General features: G+C 31.0%; 1 protein-coding gene across 4 annotated transcripts in view; it reads left to right on the top strand.

Moving 5' to 3' along the window:
* The window catches only part of CALCRL (calcitonin receptor like receptor), a 101025-nt gene that overhangs the window by 49774 nt on the left and 28664 nt on the right, over positions 1-22587 (top strand). For 2 of the 4 annotated variants that reach the window (XM_081260679.1, XM_081260678.1), the window contains 7 exons: positions 8280-8370; positions 8548-8635; positions 9710-9802; positions 11981-12116; positions 14444-14554; positions 14655-14767; positions 16175-16266. In XM_081260679.1, coding sequence (XP_081116805.1) covers positions 9752-9802; positions 11981-12116; positions 14444-14554; positions 14655-14767; positions 16175-16266 — 503 coding nt within the window. In that variant the 5' untranslated portion in view covers positions 8280-8370; positions 8548-8635; positions 9710-9751. The remainder of the gene's footprint in view (positions 1-8279; positions 8371-8547; positions 8636-9709; positions 9803-11980; positions 12117-14443; positions 14555-14654; positions 14768-16174; positions 16267-22587) is intronic. The other 2 variants (XM_081260681.1, XM_081260680.1) reach the window with 1 other exon arrangement.

Here is a 22587-nt window from a genome sequence, read left to right as displayed (position 1 = left end):
AAACTAAAATGTTGATCTCATACAATGGTGGTTACCAGAGGCTGGAAGAACAGATGTGATGGGGACAGGGTATAAGGTTGATTGTCTGGAATGAACAGTTATCACTGTTAAGTTATATATTTAGATAGAAGCAAAAAGCTCTGGAGTTTTGTTGCACATTATGGTAAATCTAGATAATGATAGTGTATTTTGTACATATTTTAAAAAGCTAGAAGAAAAGATTTTGAATGTTTTCACCAAAAAGAAATGATCAATATTTCAGGAGATAGATATGTTACCCTGATATGAACATTACACAATGTATACAGATAGGAAAAAATCATATAATATCCTATAAACATGTATGATTTTTATTTCAGTTAAAATTAAAAATTAAGTTAACATTAAATTAACATTAATTTTTTAAAAATTATTGTTGGTGGAAGAAAATAGGTTTCCTCCTAGAGTTTTACTCTTGACTTTGTGGAAGGGAAATATGTGTAAACTTGTAGTTCAAAGATTTGGAAAGATGTATTTTGTTTCTGTTTTTTGAGCAATTAATTCTTTCCATATTAGATCTCCTGGAGGGAGAGTGTTCCATCAAGTACAAAGCATTTTTTTTTCAAGTTCCCTCCCACCGTTAGGTAATTGGGCTGATATTTGGACACTTGCCTCTTTCAAATAAAAAGAGAGTGGCCAAAATCACCGGAAAATGGCTAATTATGCCCACAATGGGAAAATTATTCCCATGAGTAAGTACTTCAGAGTGTAAAATGAAATCCCAAACTTAATCACAAAATTATCTCTCTTTAATAGTTATTCAACTATCCAACCTGGAATGTTCATTAGATAACAAGTCAGCATGGACTCAATGTGAGCTTTTTGTTGTTGCATTACAGTGTTAGTAAATGCTATTGTAGTTCATTTTAAATTACAGTCAAATCTTGGAGGATTTAGAACTTATTTTTAATAGGATTTAATAGCATGCTTTATTCTTTAAACTGTCACTATTTATTATAATATGCTCAAAATTTTGCTAAAGCTTCATTTTATGAAGGCTCAATGTTAGGAAATGTGTAGTATTGTTAAGTACTACACATTAAATATTAAGTAGATTTTGTAGTACTGTTAAGTACTACACATTAAGTATTAAGTACTACACATTAATATTAAGTAGATTGACATCATATTTGGGACTATACTTAATTTCTGCTTTATTTGATTGTTTTATAACTATGTAAATGAGAAGAACCATATTATTTCTGCAAAAGATTAAAAAAAACTACAGATGTAAACTGATTACCTTCTTGTAATAAAGCATTAATTTTTCACTATAATGCTATTGAAATTATGGCAGGAAATCAAAATATGTTTAAGCTTCTTTATATTTTGTTATGGTTTAGGTCTTAAACGCCCCCAAAGGTTGTATGCTTAAAGCTTAGTTGCCAGTTTTAGGGGCTTTTGGGAGGTGGTGCAAGTGGGGCCTTTGAAAGGAAATGAGGTCATTAGGAATAAGTCCTTGGAGGGCATAGTGGGAAGTTGGCCACTTTGTTCTACCATATGCTTCTATTGTAATATTTAACTTTGCCATTTATCCAAGTCATGTTGCTAAGTGAAATGATTTGAAATCTTTGAAAATGAAAGCCAAAATAATTTTTTAACATTATTTATCTCAGGTATTTTGTCACAGTCAAAGAAGCTGACTAACACACATTTCTACAAATTTTAATATGATACAACAATATACCTAGCATTTTCTGAGTTTTAAGAAGGTCATATACATTATCTCATTTTCTCAGTAATTTTCAAGTTTAGGAATTATTTTACAGATGAAAAAATATTCATAAAGAAGTTGTCTGACTTGCTAATATATGGATGAGTTGGATATTAAGATCAGAAAGTCTAATTAGTATTTGCAATACAAATATTGCCTCTACTTGTAACTGATATCATGTATCACCCCTCTATTATGCCAATTTCAATATCTATCTGAAAAAAGCTACCAATATTAATATTTTTACCATGGGAACCTTAATACTTGGAATTAAATTCAAGTTTCTTCTTTAAAACAAAATGCTTGTGGGGGGAGTGGGGGCGGGCTATTGTTTAAAGTTCATCAAATGACTGAGTTCCAACACTAATTTTGTGTTGGTGAAACCATTCCTTATTAAAACTTATGAATATATTCTAAGGACAGAGTTTAAAAGTAGTGAACTAAGCCAATAAAATCAGCATAAGACCATCTCTCCAACTTGATATTTTTATTGAGAAAAGAAAACTTGATTAACATTTTACCCTGATAAACATGACTTCACTTCCATCTCACTGAAAAATTAGAAAATGCATGCTCAATAAATAGTGTAGGATGACTAATTGGATTTTTAAAAGTATTTAAATGTATTTTTATGCACTCAGAGTTGAAGCAGTATATGTAGTTTTTGTTTGGGTACCTTACCAGAATGGCAAGTCTGAGTTGTCAAGCCATTTACCAATGTAAGTTTAAAACAAAACAACAAAAAGACCATTACACATGACCACATCAGTCAGGAAAGGAATTAAAAGAAGAAATTTTGCAGGGAGAAGTATAAATCTATCTACAGCAAAATTAAATGAGAAAATGAATAGGTAAGACTTATTGAATAAGTACAGCAAAATGTATCTAGTATTTTTAAAAACCTTAATTATCTAAACCTTAACTGTGTCCATTCTCCAAAGTAGTAAAATATAAGGCAAAGGGTGAGAGAATCTGAGTTCTGAGCTTGGAGTCAGCCACAGACATCTTTGTTACCATGACCAAATCACTTATATTTGTATGTTGGACTTGTCTGTTTCATTCAGTAGAAATTGTCATTGTTGTGATTATACATTATAAAGTGATACAAATAATGTTAGTGCTTGTTTTGAGACAAGTTAGGAGACAAGTTCTTTATATCTGGTAATTTAATATGTAAAATAATTAGGAGACAAGTTCTTATATAGGAGACAAGTTATTAGGAGAGAAATTCTTTATATATCTATCAGGTAATTAAATATGTAAAATAATTCAAGAAGATGAGTTATGACAAAAATCATAGGCAACTTTGACTGAGCCAGATATTAATTGACTTTATCTCTTTTATAAGTCATATCAAATTTCTAAAATAGCCAGTACATATACACCTATTTTCAGGTTATGAAGTCAGCTTAGATAGTCTAAGTATTAAAAGACCTGGAATTTGAAGCTGTTTCTTTGATTTTAGTGTACATCATCTAACAAGTATCAATAGAAAGAAGGAGCCCTATTAAAGGTCAAGTTCAATTGTCATTTTCTCATGAAGTAAATGAAGCAGAATAAAGTCAAGTTGATTTTATCAAAATACTCAACCTGGAAAAATCACTGCTAGTTTGTGTGATTGTTTTACACTGTGCTGAATATAATATAAAGGTCAGAGTAATTACTGATTAGTTGGGAAGCATAAAGATACCTCTTAAATTTGATGAGAAGATATAACTTTGATTAAGTCATGATTTGTATTCATTTTTCTTCCAGGTACAACAAATTAACATGAATTTCATAGTTGGAAATAACAAACACTAATTATCTCACAGTTCTGTAGATTAGAAGTTTTAGGTGTTTCAAGTGTAGCAAGCAAGGACCACATCAAAATATTGGCAGAGCTGTCTTCTCTTTGGAAGTTCTGGGGGAAATTCTATCTGAAGATTCATTCAGGTTGTTGGCAGAATTCAGTTCTTGTGATTGCAGTACTGAGGTCCCCATTTCCTTGCTGGCTGTCAGGTTACAGGCCCTGTAGGACTCTATGGGTCTTTGCAAGTGCACTCCTATATCACAGAACCATGAACAATGGATCCATGCTTTCTCACGTTACCAAAGTTTTTAAAATTTTCAAAGATTTTCTGCTTATTCTCATTCTGCTGCATCTGCTGCATGTTTTTTTTAATGACTCAGAAAATTATAATATGATTGGGAGAATTAAGAATACCTATAAACATCAGGTTTCTACAATTTGATTAAATTCACTTGATAAGTAATCCACTCAAAAAATACTTTCTCCATGCCCTCTTACTGCAGTCACTCTGCTAGGATTTGGAGCCACAGAGATGACTATGATGTCTGCCCTATTCTTACTATGTACACAATCTAATGACAAAACAGGCACACAAATAAATAATTATGTGATTATGTTTTCAAATATATATTTAAATAACTTGCTCTGGGAGTTCTAGGATAGTAGTCATGCCTGGGAGCATTGCAGAATATTTTGCTGGATTCTTACTAGACATTCCTTTTAAATATGGTCTGGCCAGTCCCTACTGATAAATAATTATAAGTACATTCAGGTTTCAGCATGACCCAGTAAGGATGATGCATTCATGTTATGGGTTTCAAATCTGACAGGCCAAGAATTTCCTTGGAAACATAGTAAAAATGTGGACTCCTAAGTTTTTCTCCTAAATATTCTAATTCAGAGAGGTTTTGGTCTGGCCATTCTAACATTTTTCAGCAAGTTTTGGTGGTGATTATGATTCAAGTGACCCATGAATTCACATTTTGAGGAACAATCATTTAGCCTAAAATAATATGTCTCAAATAACATAAAACAAAAGAAAAACAGTTTTAGTTTTTTGGTTTTGTTTTGTTTTTATCAGTAACAGATCTTTAAAAAGAGAAGCCTCTTTTTATTTTGCTTTTGTTGAAAGTGTGAGCGGCGCTGAAGGCGGTGTTTGAAGCATTAAAACCTTAGACTGGCATTTATTTTTCAGACTTTATTAAAAGTAAAGTCAGTTAGTAACTTGCAATAATAATTCTATTACAAAGAATGAGGTTTTGCCAAAAATAAACATTGAGAAGAAAATCAAAGGTAACCAGGTTTCTGCACCCTGACTTTTTTTTTCTTCAGAGATACAATCTATGATAGATTGTGTAGAAAGAAGAAATTTCCATTTGCAATGCAGGTGTGGATTACTGAGATCAGAAAAAACTGTTTATCCTTTATTTTGATTCAGGAGAATTGCAGCTTGTATAATAAGCCATAAGTAAGGGAAGGCATGCTCATCTTTGCTTACACAAAAATTCAGGATACTATGGTAAACTAGATATGTGTGGGAAATGCTTCTGTTGGCTAAGTTTATGGTAAATGGATAAATATGTGAAAAAAAGAATATGGCTTCGGGCCTTTAAAAATCTAAGACGCTTCAGAAATGGAAGAATGGAAGATGAACCTTTTCTTTCTCTTAATCTTAGAGTGAACATACTTTTAAATATGAGGATTAGGTAGCAACTAAAGATAAGAATTATTATCAAGAAAAATAATTAAACGTATATTTTGGTATGCATGTACAAAATTTATGTTTTTGTCTTCTGATAAATTAGTATCACATCAACTAATTGTTTTTGTGTAGAATAAAACATTTGTATAGAATAAAACATAAAACATACACTATAGTAAGCTAAGAATGATTACCCTCTTAAAACTTCTGAATTTAAAAAGTAAATCCATGAAAAAAAATAGCCTAGTAGAGTGAATCATGGTAGTTTGAAGAAATGGTAAATTTAAAAAAGTTCCTAGGCAGCTCTATATCAACTCATTCTCTCTTTTTCCCCTCCTTCCCTCTGCTAGGGATGGGCCTTGTGCATGTTAATGAGCATGCTACTACTGAGCTACATCCCCAGTCCTAGGCAGTTTAGTTCAAAAGTTATTTCATTTTTGAGATATTTTTCATTTCTCAAAGTTGTTTTTGTGATGAAATAAATATTTTTTTTAAATGTTAATGTTGAAGATTTTGGGGAAATATAGAGCATGTTTACAAATAATAATATATATGTATTATTCTGTTTATACAATAAACAAACCGATCTCATGTTTTGCAGTAGAACCAACTCTTTCACTTATTAAATTTGGGAAGGGAAAATTAAAAAATAAAACTTACAGGATCCATGAGACTAGTGCTAGCATGATAAAAAGTAATTACTTCTAGTACCACTATGATTACAATTTCATGTAGGAGTATAAATTAGAATTTCCTCAGGTCTGAAAAGTTCTTTTCATACTAAGTAAATGTTAGTCCCCTTGGAAAAGTCTACCAGCAGACTAAATCACTTAATGACTTCTTTTCATTATTCACTTGGCTTCTTCCAAAAATTAAATGAAAACTACTAGATATCATGTGGTAACATGCAGTTAAATTGCAGTAAATAATTTAACATCTGAAAGTGAAAAGTGATTGAGAACCATTTGTTTATCAGCTTTAGTTAGTTAATATCAAATGTATTCTAGCAAAGATAAATTTGCAATAAGCTAAAGTAGAAGAGAGAACCATTTACAGAATGAACCAGTTAGCGGAATTATGAAAAGAACCAATGACTTAAACCTAGGAAAACAGTTAAACATACTTCTGAGAATATTCTTGGCATTATTTCTACTAACATGAGATTCAGTCTGAGTTGAATTTTAGCTAATTTGCAGTGGCATCATCCACATGCCCAGTCATGATCCATACAAAATTGGCCTAGAGAGCCCTTGGTGAAAGGGGAGATTCCTTCTTAATGACCACTCACTCACTACGGGTTTCTGCTAGAAGGGAAACTTTGATAGATCCTTTTTAGAATAGATGTGTTGAGAGAATAGGATAGCATCACCTAGGGAATTGGATGTTGATGAATCTCCTGGAGAATACAGGTGTTCACTCTCTGTGTGAATGAATATCACCCAAATTTGCTGTTCTACCATTGATAAACCCCAGGCTATAGATATGCCCTGTTGATAAGAAATGCAGCACACAGTACAAAATACAACCTTGCTCCTAGAAGCACATATTCCAGATTATTAGGGAACAGGGTGAAGAAAGAAAGCCATATATATATATATATATATATATATATATATATATATATATATATATATATTAAACCATTTGTATAATATATACATTGTGAGTTGATAACTTCCTTTTCAAGTATTAGAGCCAGGATGACAAGTGACCAAGATATATTTCACTAAGATATTTTGGAACAGTGATTTTAAAATTTAATAGGTAGGCAACAAAAATTCTCTCAAATATGGATAAAATTTTCTGAAATATGTTGGGTTTGGGAGACTTCCAAATTAATTTTAAAATATTTTCTCCTTTAATTTTTTTTGAGCCCATGTACAAATTAAAGGTAATTTAGTTCTGATTTGTAAAACATGATTTCCAAATAGTAATATTTGTTTGTCTTATTTAATATTTAAATAATATTTATATTTTAATATAATATTTAAGTACACATACTTTTATATGGAATAACTTATAGTTTAAAATGAATAATTATAAAGAATGTCACACTTTTTAAAATAATCAGTTTAAAATAAAATATATCTGTGAATAGATATATAAGAGAAATAAATTTTGAATACAGAACATATGAAGTATATTTTTATGTTAATCTAGCAAATAATGATGGATAACTTCTCAGATTATTTGGTTATATTGCAAGAGAAATAGAACATAGCTGAAAATAGACCATAAGTCAGAAGCTGCCGAGATGTCATGACAGAATTCAAGTTTTAATAATCATAAAATTGAGGTGCTCAATGTGATTCCTTAGTTCCAGCTGAAAACCCACATTTAAGAGTGGAATGTAATCAAGGATTTAAAATAGCTTTAATTTATAATTCTTTTACAAAAAGTCCTAATATGTTATCACTGACATGCTGAAAATGTTAGGAGTAATACTATTTCTAACTACCTTCAACTCTCTTTAATAAAAAGTATGCAAAAACCAAAACCAAAAAAAATCCTCCTTTCTTTAGCATTTTTGTTAATATGGAGTGATAATTAAAACTCTACTAAGAAAATTATATAACAAAACTTATTTTTAAAGACAATATTATGTAGGATCATTGAAAAATGTATATAAATACAATTAATATAGATACATTTTCCTAAGTTATAAATTCCTGAGGAAAATATTTTAGTAATTCTATGAAAAAGGAAAAAAATGTAAATGCTAAAATTTGATAATTTTTTTGTGTGAAAAGAGCATAACCAGGCTTAAAATCATTTACCTATAGAAATATGTACATTTATAGACCCATGGATTTTTATTATATATCTATAATTCATACTGAAATATTAATTACTTGAAGTGAACATGTTATTTTATAGTAATGCAAATATATTATAAAAACATTTTTAGAAATGGAACAGGTTAATACAATATCATTTTAGTAGTATTCACTTTGAAGTATTTGATTTATCAAGAAATAAATTTGGCTCATTAACATACTAGTAAATTATTATAAAATTAATCAATATTTTAGGTCATGACCCTTGGATTTAAGAAAGTCTTCAAGAAAATGTCGAATACGATTCAAGAGAAAATGTGATTTGAATCTGGAGACAACTGTGTATGTAAGTATTGGGAAATTAGATTTTTCTCATGGTAAAATGTAATAAAAACTAAAACAACAACTCATCAATTATTGCATTGCATAAACTTTGGTTTATAGATTTTCATATATTATTTCATTCTTTTTAAATATTTGAGATTAATAAAATGTTGCCTGATTTTTTGGTTATTTTTTTAAGATAACCTAATAATAAAAACTAAGGATAGCTGATAGAAGAGTACAAAATATTTGGAAATTGCTACAATTAACAAGAAAAGCTGCTTCAGGTGAGTCTTGGTGGGTGATTAATGGCATAGGTTATATGTTGTAATTAACATTGTACATACACAGCATGTGATACAAATAATAAAACATGACCACATGGAAAAGGTTTTTAAATTTCTTATTTTGATTTTAGCTTTGTAATAAAATTCATGACAAGTTTCTTAACAGAATTAAATCTAAGCTGATAGTTGAATGTCAAATTTCTACTAAGGAAATTTTGTCAATTTTGAAAATAGTTTTACATATTTGGTTAAACGAATAGTGTAGTCCATGGCTATACCATGACAATTCATGTTTCATAAAAAAAAAAAAAAAAAAAAAAAAAAAAAAACTAGTATGTTGCTCCTGGATCTTGTGAAGAGTAAACATTGGGAACCATACCCCAGCAATGTCTGTCTCATGAGAAGTAAGCTAGTGGGTGGTATTTGAAAGGTCATTTTTCATTAGCTCATAATTGTCCCTACCATTACAAATACTTTCATTTGATATTGTCCATATACTGTAATCTTATTTCAATAATGTAGATGACTTAGGAAAACTTCTATTTTCTGATTTAAAAAGAATCAGTTTTCTATAATGAAGAATAATTGCTGCTAACTATAAGGATATTTTAATGACATATGGATGTTGATTCTCAAAAACAAATTTCATCCTTAGATGAATAAAGTCAGTAAATTATAAATTAGACCAATGTTTATAGAAAATAAAGGTAAACTTTAAAATAAAATGTGCTATCAAAATTTATGTTATGGTGTTCACTTGAAATTCTGTATTTTGATACTTCACTAATTTTATTCCAATTTGGTCAAAACAAAGAAAGCAAGATCTTTTAATCAAAAATACATATGTAAGAAGCTTTCCTGATTGTAAGTTTTTTAAATTAAGATAAAATGTATTTAATTAAGCTTCTTAATACTTTAAATCATGATATTTTTAAACATTTGTAATACACAAAACTATTAATCAAATCAAAGTAAAATTACTGCACAGCTATAAAGTAAATCTTCTTTTGAGAACCCTCTATGTTTATTTAATAAATATTGATGACTTTTGTTTCTTTAATTGTCTATTTGTAGTTTGATTTATATTACATAGCATATTCCTTCTGGACTCTGATAATGGAGAAAAAGTGTGTCCTGTATTTTCTGTTTTTCTTGCCTTGTTTTATGGTAAGTACAAGTTCCTCTGATTGATCTATTTTACTTCTAACATATTCATAATTAACAAAGTTCAATAGTGAAATTAAAGTTATTATTTGATGCATAAATTATTTTCATTTTCCACCCAATCAGTAGAGCAATTATTTATTCCCTTTCCATGTGTTCTTCTAGTCTTAATGACAGATAAAGAATGATTCAGCCCTGGGGCAAAGAGGAAGAGTTTAGAAGACCAATGTTACAAATGTGTAAAATACCAGGGGGAAAAAAATGGAATGTTGTATACAGTAAGGTTGTGCATAGCAGATGAATTATTTTTAGTCAGATTTGTGGATTCTGAGTTAGAACTTTTAAAAAGCATATTCCAGTTCATTGATTTCTCTTCATTCTACCAATTGATTGAAATAATGATTGAAATAATTCAGAACCATGCATTGTATTTTAGTTTCCTCTTCCATTCACTCAAATTAGCATCAGTGCTATTTGAGGCAGGTTGTGTTTGTGTGCATGTGTGTGTGTGCATACTCTTGTGTACCTTTCAATACATGTGCTGAGGATGTGGGGTCAGAGGTGGCGGTATACAAAAGATGACAAAAAATCAATTGCTCTCCTAAAAGACCCGTAGACTTCATATATTTTTTTTTATTTATAGAAATGTTTTATTTATATTTTTCTCTGCCTCAAATTAAAACAATGACTCAGCTCTTTTCTCTTTGTATGTATGAAAAATCAAGATACATAATCTCATCTAACCATGTGCCAACAAAGAATTTTCTGTAGTGTTTCCAAGCAAACCTTACAAAGACTTAAAGTAACTCAAGAAAAATATGGAAAATCTCAATGAGGAAAAAAGCATTTACATTTCAAAACACTCTCAAGTCTAGGAGCTTTCAAAAATTCTGCACTTCTCAGATGTTATCTTACTAGAATTCAAGAGAAAGGACGCCTGTTTCCTCAGCTCACACCTTCCATTGAGCTTTCCAGTGAGCTACACAGGCCAACACTGGTGATCTGCAGGCAATTCTGTAACAGAGTACTGATCTGATTATTGTAATTTAGGGAATTGTGACCTTTTCTTTATAATTTGACCACAGACAGTGTATAAGCCTGATTTTTATTTCAAGAAGGAACAAAAATGATATTGATCTATGCAATTTCTACAGACTTCTTGAGAAGAATGAGTTCTGTGGCTTTTAAAAATATTGTCTCCAGCTGGGAATATAGCTCAGTGGTAGAGCTGTAGTCTTCCAATATATTAGACCAGTCTAGTATAATGTCTATTATTTGTGAGACTCTGGATTTGATCCACAGCATTGCAAAAATAAAATTATGTGGAACTTCTAAGTGTATTGGCTTGCTGTTCTGAATTTCCGTTTGTTGCTTCTATAGCAAAACTGTGCATATTATAGCAGTTTTATTAACAACAATTAAAGTAAGACAACTCAACAAATTTTAAAAAGAGTGAAAGAGTGAATGAGAAACAGTGGCCAGGTGATGGTGAAACTTGAATGATGCCACCCAGTGATAGAATATTATTATTTCCACTTTGCTAGATTTTACTATTTTTAGTGTCTCTTTAAAAAAAGTTCTACTAAATTGGAAAAATATCTATATGTCTATATATATATTATATATATATAATATATATATAGTTCAAGTCTTTTACTGATGTATATTCAGTTAAAAACTCTATTTACCAATATTATAAATTAACTTTCCAATAGTTTGTGAAAAATATAACAACTAGCAACAAATATTGAATATTTTCCATGTGCTAGGTACGTCCTTCTATTAAATTGATGCTCTTTATCCTCTCTTACAATAAGAAGCTGAGGTTTGGGAGATAGGGGGAATATATCTTGCCGGCATTCACAGAACAGGTAAAATTGGAGGGATTTTGAATATAGCTCTGTGTATATTTCAGAACACATGTTTAGGCTGTCCTGCAGTCAACTACCACAGGCTCTGCAAAGCCAACTCTGCCTCCCAGCTCTGCCATTAGTGCCATCTTGATTGTTTGAAACTGGACATGGTAGAAATATAAATTCCAAAGAAAGTGACTAACACTAAAAATTGGGGGTTTCCTCCCAGAGAGGCTGTTTATCATTCAGAACATCACTGTACTTGCTCTTTTATGTACTACAAAAATATTTTCACAATTTTGACATTGTTGTTGTTTTAATTCCTTAGATTCTTGTCACAGCAGAAGTTGAAGAAGAACTCTCTGATGACTTAATTCAGTTGGGGGTTACTAGAAATAAAATCATGACAGCTCAGTATGAATGTTACCAAAAAATTATGCAGGACCCCATTCAACAAGCAGAAGGTAACCATGACTATTTAATTCTAAATGCATTTGATGAATTTAAAAGAAAATTTCCCTGTTATGTCATTCTGGGCTCTTTGCATCTATCATTGAAATGAGTTTATTGCTTGTTTTCCGGTATATATGCACTTTTAACTATTTATTTATGAAAATATTTTTGCAATAAATTCTTTTAAAATATTTTTTTAGTTGCAGATGGACACAATACCTTTATTTTATTTATTTATGTGGCACTGAGGATTGAACACATTGCCTCATGCATGCGAGGCAAGTGCTCTTCCACTGAACTACAACCCCAGCCCTGCAATACATTTTTTAAGAAAAATCTAATAAAAATATATGAATGATCTTTTTAGAACCACTTTTTATGGTTTAAATATATTTTAAAAATATGTATTAATATTAATGCAATTACACAAGTCTCAAGTCAATGACAATTCACCTTTAGTTCATGTAATTTGTATCTTTTTTTTTGCAACCTGATAGTAACTTGCATAATAAAATGATGAGTACAGAAGTTTTTTTGGGTTTTTTAAATAATACTCATGCTTTGCATAGTACATTTACTAGCAAATTTAATGAAGTCTAAGTGCTCTTGTTTCCTTTAAGAGTCTTTTGTTGTTTTGGTAACTCACAGAGGGACTAATAAGCAACAGGCATTTGTCTAGATCTGAAGCTATAAAGATAAGTAACAGAAATATAGTTGCCATAATTAGACAACAAAAACAGGCCCTTTATTTTTTTCTGACAGCCATAAGGGTTATTTCCAAAATATAAAATGTGAAACTCACAGTGGAACAAAGTAAAATATAGTCTATTTAGATGATCCAATTTTTTAAAAACTATCAGGGGAAACAAAGATCCCAACATTTTAATGTTATAATAGATTGTATTTACATATGAATGAAATGTTAAAAGTAAAATATGAATATTTATAATTGTCAAATTAATTTGCTTAAGAAAGAAAAAAAGGCATTTTTTCATGTTGAGCAACTTTTAGATTCAATTTAACTGAATAACATAATTTATTAATCTTTGCAGAAGTATTGGGATATTATAGCTGCACCAATATTCTTTTTATACTTGTCACTAAAAAGTATGCTTTAAAAATATGCCAATGACAAATTATCTGATTATGTCAGATAATGAATCCAAGTTCACTGCCTAATACATCTTCTTAGGACTTCACAGTGCATTCTGTAATTCATGAAAAATAGAAAGTCTTGGAATAAAGAAGTGTCTTTCTTCTAACTTTGTATTTTCAAAATCCATTTGGCCACAGAAACTTTCTCATTGGAAAACTTACTCATATCTTACTCAGATTCCATCAAACACAACAAAATTCTAGACCTTTCATGCTTCATGTATTGAAGCTATAAAGATATTGAAAGTATTGAAGTTAATTAGATAGATTCCTGCAGCAGTGACATTGGCACATTTGAGATGATTTCTAAAATTATATATAAAAAAATGTTTATATTCTATAAAATATATTCACTTGGTATTATATGGTTGCAAACTATTTAAAAATAACAGAAGAGAGAACTGTGGTCTGTGGTTATCCAAATGGCTTTTCTTACAAATTGCTATCATTTAGACATTCAGGCCATCAGAATTTTTATACTCTCATGGAGGCTAGATTAATTCCAAGATCTCTTTGCAAACATCTTATGTTTCTGTGCAAACATGTTAATGTTAAAATTAATGCAGCATTCCGGGGACCACCTCTATCTGACAATTCAAAAAAAATCTATTTTTTGGATTACATAACATAGTGTTATAACATTGGAAAATTGACCAGTTGATTTTTCTGTGTCTTTAAAACTATCTATTTATTTTTAATGTAAGAGATTCTTCCTCTTCACAATGAAGAGAAATGTGACATCAATAAGCATTCTGCTCCATTTGAAAAGACAAGGAAGGAAAAGCTAGATTTGGAAGAAGGGCCTAAATAAGTACTTTTCAGAGTTAAAATGGTGAAGGAGAAATATTGAATAGATTCATTTGTTTGCTTCAAGAAATACTTTCCCCAAGAATACAATTCTAAAATAGTATGTTTTTTTGATTTCACATTTTTTAAAAATTTCTGGTACAGAGACATACTCACAAACACACTTATTTCTAAAGCTCCTTTAGAAATTACTTTTTCCTATAATTACTTGTTGAAAAAGTCAAATAATTGCTATGAAATTCATGTATGTTCATTTTCTGTACATAAGCTTTTTTCCACATCAGTGAGAAACCATGCTGGAGACTTCATGTCTGCGGGTTCCTAGTTATACCCGAAGACATGAACTAGTTATCTCTAATTGTATTTCCCCTTCCAGGCATTTACTGCAACAGAACCTGGGATGGCTGGCTATGCTGGAATGATGTTGCAGCAGGAACTGAGTCAATGCAACACTGCCCTGATTACTTTCAGGACTTTGATCCTTCAGGTAAAAGCAGAAACTTATATACAAATCTCCTTGATACCTATCTAATAAACCCTAGGTTAATTAAATTGTTGCTTTCTTTTTTTACTATTCAACTTTAAAGAAAAAGTCACAAAGATTTGTGACCAAGATGGAAACTGGTTCAGACATCCAGCAAGCAACCGAACCTGGACAAATTATACCCAGTGTAATGTTAACACACACGAAAAAGTCAAGGTATGTGATGGTCATGAACTGAAATTCACACTGGCAGTCTAAACAATTGTCTCATAGAACATTGGAGAAACTTTAGTCAGTGTTCCATTGCATTATAAAACCATTTCATAATAAAATTTGAGAAGAACAGTGAAAAAAATACCTGTGGAGTGAATTATTATTGATTCTGTCATTACCCTGAGGAAGGGGTACTGTTAGGTAATAGTGTATTTACAAGTCAATGTCTCAGTATTGGGGTTTCAAGTTTTCCAAAGAAAACATACCTTCAAAGTGTAAAAAAAATGTGGGGGTTGGGTTCTCATTTGGGGAGAAATTCTAGAATTACCTCAAAAATTGTAAGTAAACAGGAGAAGCCCAGCATGGTTCAAGCAGTCCTGTATCCCTCAGTGAGACCTTCCTTCTGACTGACTGGTAGTCTACCCTCACTTAGGCTCTCACTTTGAACACTATGCATTAAAATCAAAGTTAATTCCAGTTTGTCATAATAAAAAACTTTATAGAAAGTGCCTAAATATATTTATACTGGCATGTTGTATAAAAACAGTTTGTCACTCTGAATAAACAGCAAATCCTGATATCTCTTTTCTTTTTCTGCCCTTTGCCTACTGAATGACCTTTGGAAAGCCATTTAATGTCTCTCTGCCTCAGTCCCCAAAAGTACAAAGTTAGATAACAATAGATTTCCCCTAATGGCTTTCACAAGACTTTACTTAGTGCAAGGAAAACATTTAGAAGAGTAGAATATAGTAAGCACTCGACAGCTGCCACCTATCATTATATTTAGGTCATGTACTCCCTGCTTGTTCCAAAAGTGTTTGAAGAGAATCATAAGAATAAAATATAAGATGGTAGGTTAAAGTAAATGGAAAACAGAAAAAGAAGAAAAAATAAAAAGTAAACACCATGAAAATTTTTTTTCAAAAGTGTTTGTATAGATCAAAATATCTCATAAGCTGCCATATTAAAAATTGCCTCTCAACCTCAAATTTATCAAAGAAAAAAAGGAGACCCAGTGGGGAAAGAAAGCTTTTCTGGCATTTAAGTCTGAATAAATCAAATCGCCTAGTAGCATTTGATTTTAAATATAAAATGCTAGTTTCATGTTCTATGTGACCTATATCAATAGAAGTATTACTTTATAGATTTAAATATGGTTTCTATCTTCGTAAATAAAGATGCATATCATTTATAAATTTTGATAAGTTCCTTGATAAATTTATATAGATATTCATTATTCTAGATGCATGTAAGTATCTATTGGCTTGCAAGCAATCATTGTCAGACTATTAGATCACCTGCTTTCAAGAACAAAGTCTATTCAATTGAATTTGAGCTTCTACACATGTAGGAATATATATGCTTATATATATTGATATCCGTCTAATTTTTTATTCACATAAATCATAGACTGCACTGAACTTGTTTTACCTGACCATAATTGGACATGGATTATCTATTGCATCACTTCTTATCTCACTTGGCATATTCTTTTATTTCAAGTAAGTACATTAAAATTATTTTATAATTTATCAATTTTCTTAGGTGAATGCAAGTCTTGCATGTTTATGTCATATGGTGACAATATATAAAATATAGATGTCATGTTTAAAAAACTGAATGTTTAAGATCAGTTAAAATAATTGGATTTATTTTGACTTTGTAAAATATAAAGAGAGGAGATTGATGAAATATCTTAACCCTAATTTTACAAAGTAAGATTAGTTACATAAGAATCAAGTGAAGTAATGTGAAGGGAGTCATAAACAACTGGATTTTGCCCTAAGAATTGTCAAATGTTATATGTTTAGTTGCTCAGCTTCTCAGATAGTTTTATTATCAGTATACATGTGTAGAATAGCAACCAGAATTTTGTGTGAATACTGGTACTACTGTTTATATATATTATTGAAAATATAATTTAGCTAGTATATTATTATTATTATTATTTTGTGGTACCAGGGATTGAACCCAAGGCCTCACACATGCTGGGTAAACACTCTGTCACTGAGCTACTACCCCACCCCTTGAAAATATAATTTAAACATAGTATGCTTTACTTATATTTTTTTAGTTTGGGGAAATCATCATTAAAATAGTTAGATTATACTTTCAAATTTACTGGTACTTCTTTTGAGAGGGAAAGGTGCAGTGGCACCAATTTCTTAAATCAACAATTGGTTTTAAAGTTTATAGTAAGGCAATGTCTATACCTTTATGTGCATGTATTACATTATACCTTTACTACATTCTTCATAATTTTGATCACCACATGAGTGTGATGAACAGTCAGGAGCTGTATTTCACTGTGTCTTCATTGCCATTGTCATCATTATGGCCTTCTTCCTTGTCTTCTTTCTCTCTTTTCTCCCTTTATCATCACAAACATCAATGATGATCTTGGAGCATTAGCATCTAAAAGTGTATCTGGAGTAGTAGTACATTAAAATAAGACAAATTTAGACATTATCAGATAGTAGGATTTTTTTACATATATGTAACTGCAGTCTTTAAACCATTTGTATATCAGCTATTTGAACTATATTGAATAAAAAAAGCCAACAATTTATGACTATGCCTCTTGGGCTCAACGTTAGAGTATGTAGAGATTGCATCAGAATCACCAGTTTTATAAATTTATAACTTCCTAAGTATCTTTGACATCAGCCATATAAGAATACTTTCAATAGCAGTATCTAGGCACCATTTAAAACTGAAAAAGAATCCTACTGTCAATAAAACCAATTAAACATTTATATTCTTTTTAAAATATGACATTTAATTGAGCAATTGTATCAAATTATATCAAAGTTGAAAAGTGTTTTTATCCTAAAATTTGGAAAACATTTCTTAGAGATTTAACATTTACTATACTGTATTTTACAAATTACTGAAAGATTTTTGATCAAAACAGACTGCCAATTCTCAGTCACTGACTTCATAATTAGTATATCACATTAGTTGCATATGAAGAGCTTATTAAAATTTTATGCCTATACACTTGAATGCATGGTTAGCTTATAAAATGTTTTCTTAAATTAATGCTTTGTTTGGAGTAGAAAATCTTTTTTATAATTGTCTAAATTTTTTTTAAATATCTCTTCTAAAGAATGGAAACAAAGTTTCTCAAAGCAACAACTTTGAAACAAAATTTTCAGATCTACAGTAATAAGTTAATAAAAAACACTGCAATGGACATTTTCAGCCATAACTTTTCCCATATTTTGCAATATTATTTTAGGCTACATTCCAGAGTTTTGGAATTTCTTGGTCAAAGGGTATATATCTTTTTATGGCTCTTGAAATACATCATCTTAAAAGTATCTCAAAATCAACATATCCAAAAGAAATTTGTAATATCGACCTCCTCCAAATCCAAGTTGGCTTTCTTCCAGAGTGACCTATCTTCAGCCATGACACTTCCAGAAATGCAGTTGCATTTATAGGAGATTTAGGAATAATTTGTATTGCCTTTCCCTCCTTTTTTCTCCCTAAAATCCTCTTCTTAGACCTTTTGAAATACTCCCAATCTAACCAGCATACTGAAATTCATCTCTACTGCAATCACCACCAGTCTTGTCCTAGGTAGCCTTAGTAAATCTACTTCCTTCATTTAATTCCCAAGCAATGGATCCAGAAAATTTTCAACCATTTAGATTGAATTAGATCTCATGTTGTCATTTTTGCTTTAAAAGTTTTGAGAGTCTATTACAATTCTTATAAAATCAAAATCACTAGTATACCCTGATTTATCTTTGTGCATGCTCCCTAGTGTTGTTAAATGATGCTCAACTTTAAATGAGGCTAAATGATGCCAAGCTTTAGCATCATTTCCTCAGTGAAATTTTCTTAAGTTTCTTTATTATTTCCAAAATTGCAATTAATTACAGCGGACATGGGGTGAAATTCTAATACCATTTGGGAGATCACCATCTCTTCAAATTAAAAGTGATTATAACTAAGATTTTTCAGATTAAATGATCTCTTTTTATGTTGTATGTAATAAGCCAAAATACCCAAGTAAATTAAATTTCTAAAAAATAAATTTACAAAGGATAGCAATTATATCACATGCCAAAACCAGTAGTCAGGGAATAATGATCTCCTAGAACTCCCTGTGGTATCTCCCCAGACAAATTTGAATTTAGTAAAGATAGGAGTAAAGTCCTGACCAATTCCATAGAGTGCAATGCAAAATTAACAAAGCTTCTTAATGTGTAAGATTCTAGACTTTAACTTGATAAATTCTCACTTTGAATTAGTGAGACAATGGTGAACTACCAATGACAGCAATGCTACCAGCCAGACTGCATTAGTACACATATGATGCTTAATTCTGAATCTCTAATCAGAACACTCAATCACCCCGTTCTCAGTGCAATAGGAAAATACTATTCATAAAAATTGGTTTATCAGGGTGGTGAAGAAATTGAAGAAAATAATATAAGCTGATCACAGCATACAGAGTGCACAACATATGACTTCAAGAATCCAAATGACTTTAACTGGGAATGAAGTTTGCATAATAACAAAGAGAGATAAAAATATTTGAAAACAAAAGAAAAGTAAAACCAAACAGCTAAACAAAATATAATTACAGAAATTATATGCCAGCCTATGAGACATGTCGAAGTGGGTTATTTCTATACTGGTTCATGGCTAGACTTGATGATCTATAGTGATCCTTTGAAACTCAAGAGTTTATGAATGAAGCACCAATTTAGAATTTAGGATGAGTTATTTCTTAAAATATATAATCTCAGTAACAGGAATCTTGTATTTGTGAAGGTATTTTTCAAGCTAAAAGCAATTTACATAGATAAACTTTTACATAGGCAAACACCATCATTGATTAGAAGTTAAACGAAAATCTGGAGATATCTATATATAGAGAGAGAAGGGGGTGGTGAGGGAGGGAGGTGGAGTCTTGCTAAATTGCTCAGTTGGCCTCAAAGTAGCAATTCTTCTGCCTCAGCCTCCTGAGTAGCTAAATTATAGGCCTGTGTCACCATGCCTGACTGGTTCAATATTTTTATATCCATATTTATAGATAGTTTATTCAAAAAACAATGCTATTCAAATAATATTAACAAGGAATTTTAAATTTTAATTGAAGGCTAAAAGCTTGAAATCTCAGAATTACTTTATTTTATCTATGGAAATTTGTTTTTTTTAAAGTTGAAATTGTTTATATACCTGCTAAGTACATTAAAGATACAATCTGTAGACACTTGCTTATTCCTAAAGGGAGTCCAGAAATTTAATGTCATTCCAAATGCTGTCCATATATTCCATATATGTTGCTATTTAGAAAAAGAACAGGGTTTTTTTCAAAATAAAATAAAGATCCCTGTATGAAATAATTATATGTATTGTTATTTGCTAAGTTTTCCAAACTTAAAAATCATGTATATAGCAAGCTACATAAGCAAAATCTTATTAAAACATATGACAGTCTTGCCAATAAAGCAAATTTGTGCCTTGGTTTTCATATAAAATAAAACATAGTTTCAATCATCTCATTTATCTTAAAAGTTTATACTGAAATTACAAATAACTGCTCATTCTCTATAGTGGAATAAAAATGCAATCTTTCAGTGATGATCTAGTACAAGTACATACTTGAATTTGGCATAAAGATTTTAATGGATATTTTAAGACATGATTAGAACCATATTTGAATCTTGTTATCATCACTTACTAATAGTTGTCTTAACCTGATTTTGCTTTTAAGTAACCTTAATTTTTTTTTTAAATAATGGGTCGTGCTGTTTCTAAAATTATTGAACAAAGTAGACTTACACAATCCACCATTTAGGAGCTGTTCAATAAATGGTAGGCTTTCCTAATGTCCTCATTAGGCTGCATCAATCATCTAGGCAAATGGACTACATTTCAGTAGTCACCCAGCATTACCTCTATATGATAGTAATGCAAGCTAAAACAAATAAACAAAGCCCTAAGTGCTATTATGGAGCTACAAAGAGGAAAAGTGAGGGAAGAAAGACTGATTCTGACTCACAGAATAAAAGGATTCCTGAGATGATACTATCATAGAAACAAATGCTTTGATGAGGGGTAGAATTTCAACAAGTAGAAATTGTAAACCTTAAGCTATGAAAAGATTATCCAGTCTAATACCTAATTTAAATTATTTCCTAAGTAATTACCTGTCTTTTCCAGTGTTCCTTCCAATCTTTCTATTTGGCTTTGTCATTTTATTTGAATAAACTGTCTTTTTAAAATGGATAATTTTAACAGAAAGAACCAAAGCTACAAATTATTTTCTTTTTTATTATATACTCTCAGGCCTTAGGTAAGACATCAGAAATGCTCTTCAGGTCAGACCTATGAATGGCATTTAAAATGCTTTTTATATGTCTAGACATCCCTGCCAGAAAGTGTGTTCTCTACATGCACAACTGCTCCCAGCTCCTGCCATACCATTTACTTGTTTCATATGAAGCACATTCTTTTGCTTCTCTAAACCCCAATTTAGCATGTTTACAATGCAGATGATGTTAGTATCTACTTCATAGGTGATAATGATTGATATAATAGCAGTATAATCAGTGCAAAGCAGTACTAAGTAAGCAGTGTCTGGTTCAGAAAAAGTTATCTATGAGGCTGAGAGATAGCTCAATGGTAGTGTACTTGCCTAGCATACATGAGGTCCTGCATTCAATCCCTAGTACCATCAAAAACAAACAAACAAACAAACTTATCTACTATTGGAATTGTTATCACTCTTCCTTGTTAATCCCCTAAAATGTTTTAGAATAGATATTTAGCCCTGGCAGGAATATTATGCCAATTGTATTTTTAAAAACAAAAGTAAAGTGCAAAGTATTTAGTTTTAGAAGCACCATATTTAGAAAGAAATTGTTATAATAATCGTGAAAAAATAAGTAAATATTGAAGAAAACTTTTTGTGAACCAAATTGACAATAATTAGTCAGACAAGTTTAATCCAACTTATTTATGACCACAAAATACCATGCAGCTGACCCTATGGTTGAATACACATTAGAGAATTTTGTAGTCTTTGAATTTAGACACTTCTAATTCTTCATGCACAGAACCATCTACTGAAACAAGGAAAGCTACTAGGTTGAATGGGAAGAACTTCACACAATTAGCTCCAGAAGATTTTTGTCTCTTTATATATCCCAGGGTTTAGCATAGTACCTTCCACTTAGTAGGCACACTCAGATTTGTGGAATGAAGATGTGAACTGGCTTTGGAGACGATTTTGAGGACTGACTTTCTCATGCCTTCTCTGTGACCTTCAATAAAACCTTTGAGTTTGTCTGGCCTTTGTCAACTGCAACAACAAGAATAAGACTAAGACTCTAAAATTCTAATCAGTAGAAGTGACTTGAGTGAAACAAGCTGGGAGACTGCAGCTAAACTGAAGGATCAGAGCCACCTTACTAAGTGCTCAAAATGAATGGCTCATTAAGCTCGCCAGGGTATGGTGGTCTGCTTTTTGTCACTGTGATAAATACCTGAGAGAAACAACTTAGAGGAGGAAAGATTTATTTTGGCTCATGATTTCATAGGTTTCTGTCTATGATTGGCTGGCTCCAAGGGAGAAACATCATGGCAGAAGGGTGTGGTGAGTGAAAACTGCTCAGCTCATGGGGGGGGGGGAGAGAGAGAGAGAGAGAGAGAGAGAGAGAGAGACCCCATAAGAAATATCCTTCCAGGGTATATCCCCAGTTACCTACTTCCTCCAATTAGGCCCATCTCCTAAAATGTTCACAACTTCCCATAATGACATCAAATTATTAATTCGTCCGTGGATTAATCCACTGTTGAAG

Source organism: Spermophilus citellus (genome assembly GCF_964194105.1).
Source record: "Spermophilus citellus genome assembly, chromosome: 11".
NCBI classification, from domain to species: Eukaryota; Metazoa; Chordata; class Mammalia; order Rodentia; family Sciuridae; genus Spermophilus; species Spermophilus citellus.
Note: the sequence above shows the minus strand (reverse complement) of the source record. Positions and strands in the feature narration are given on the sequence as shown.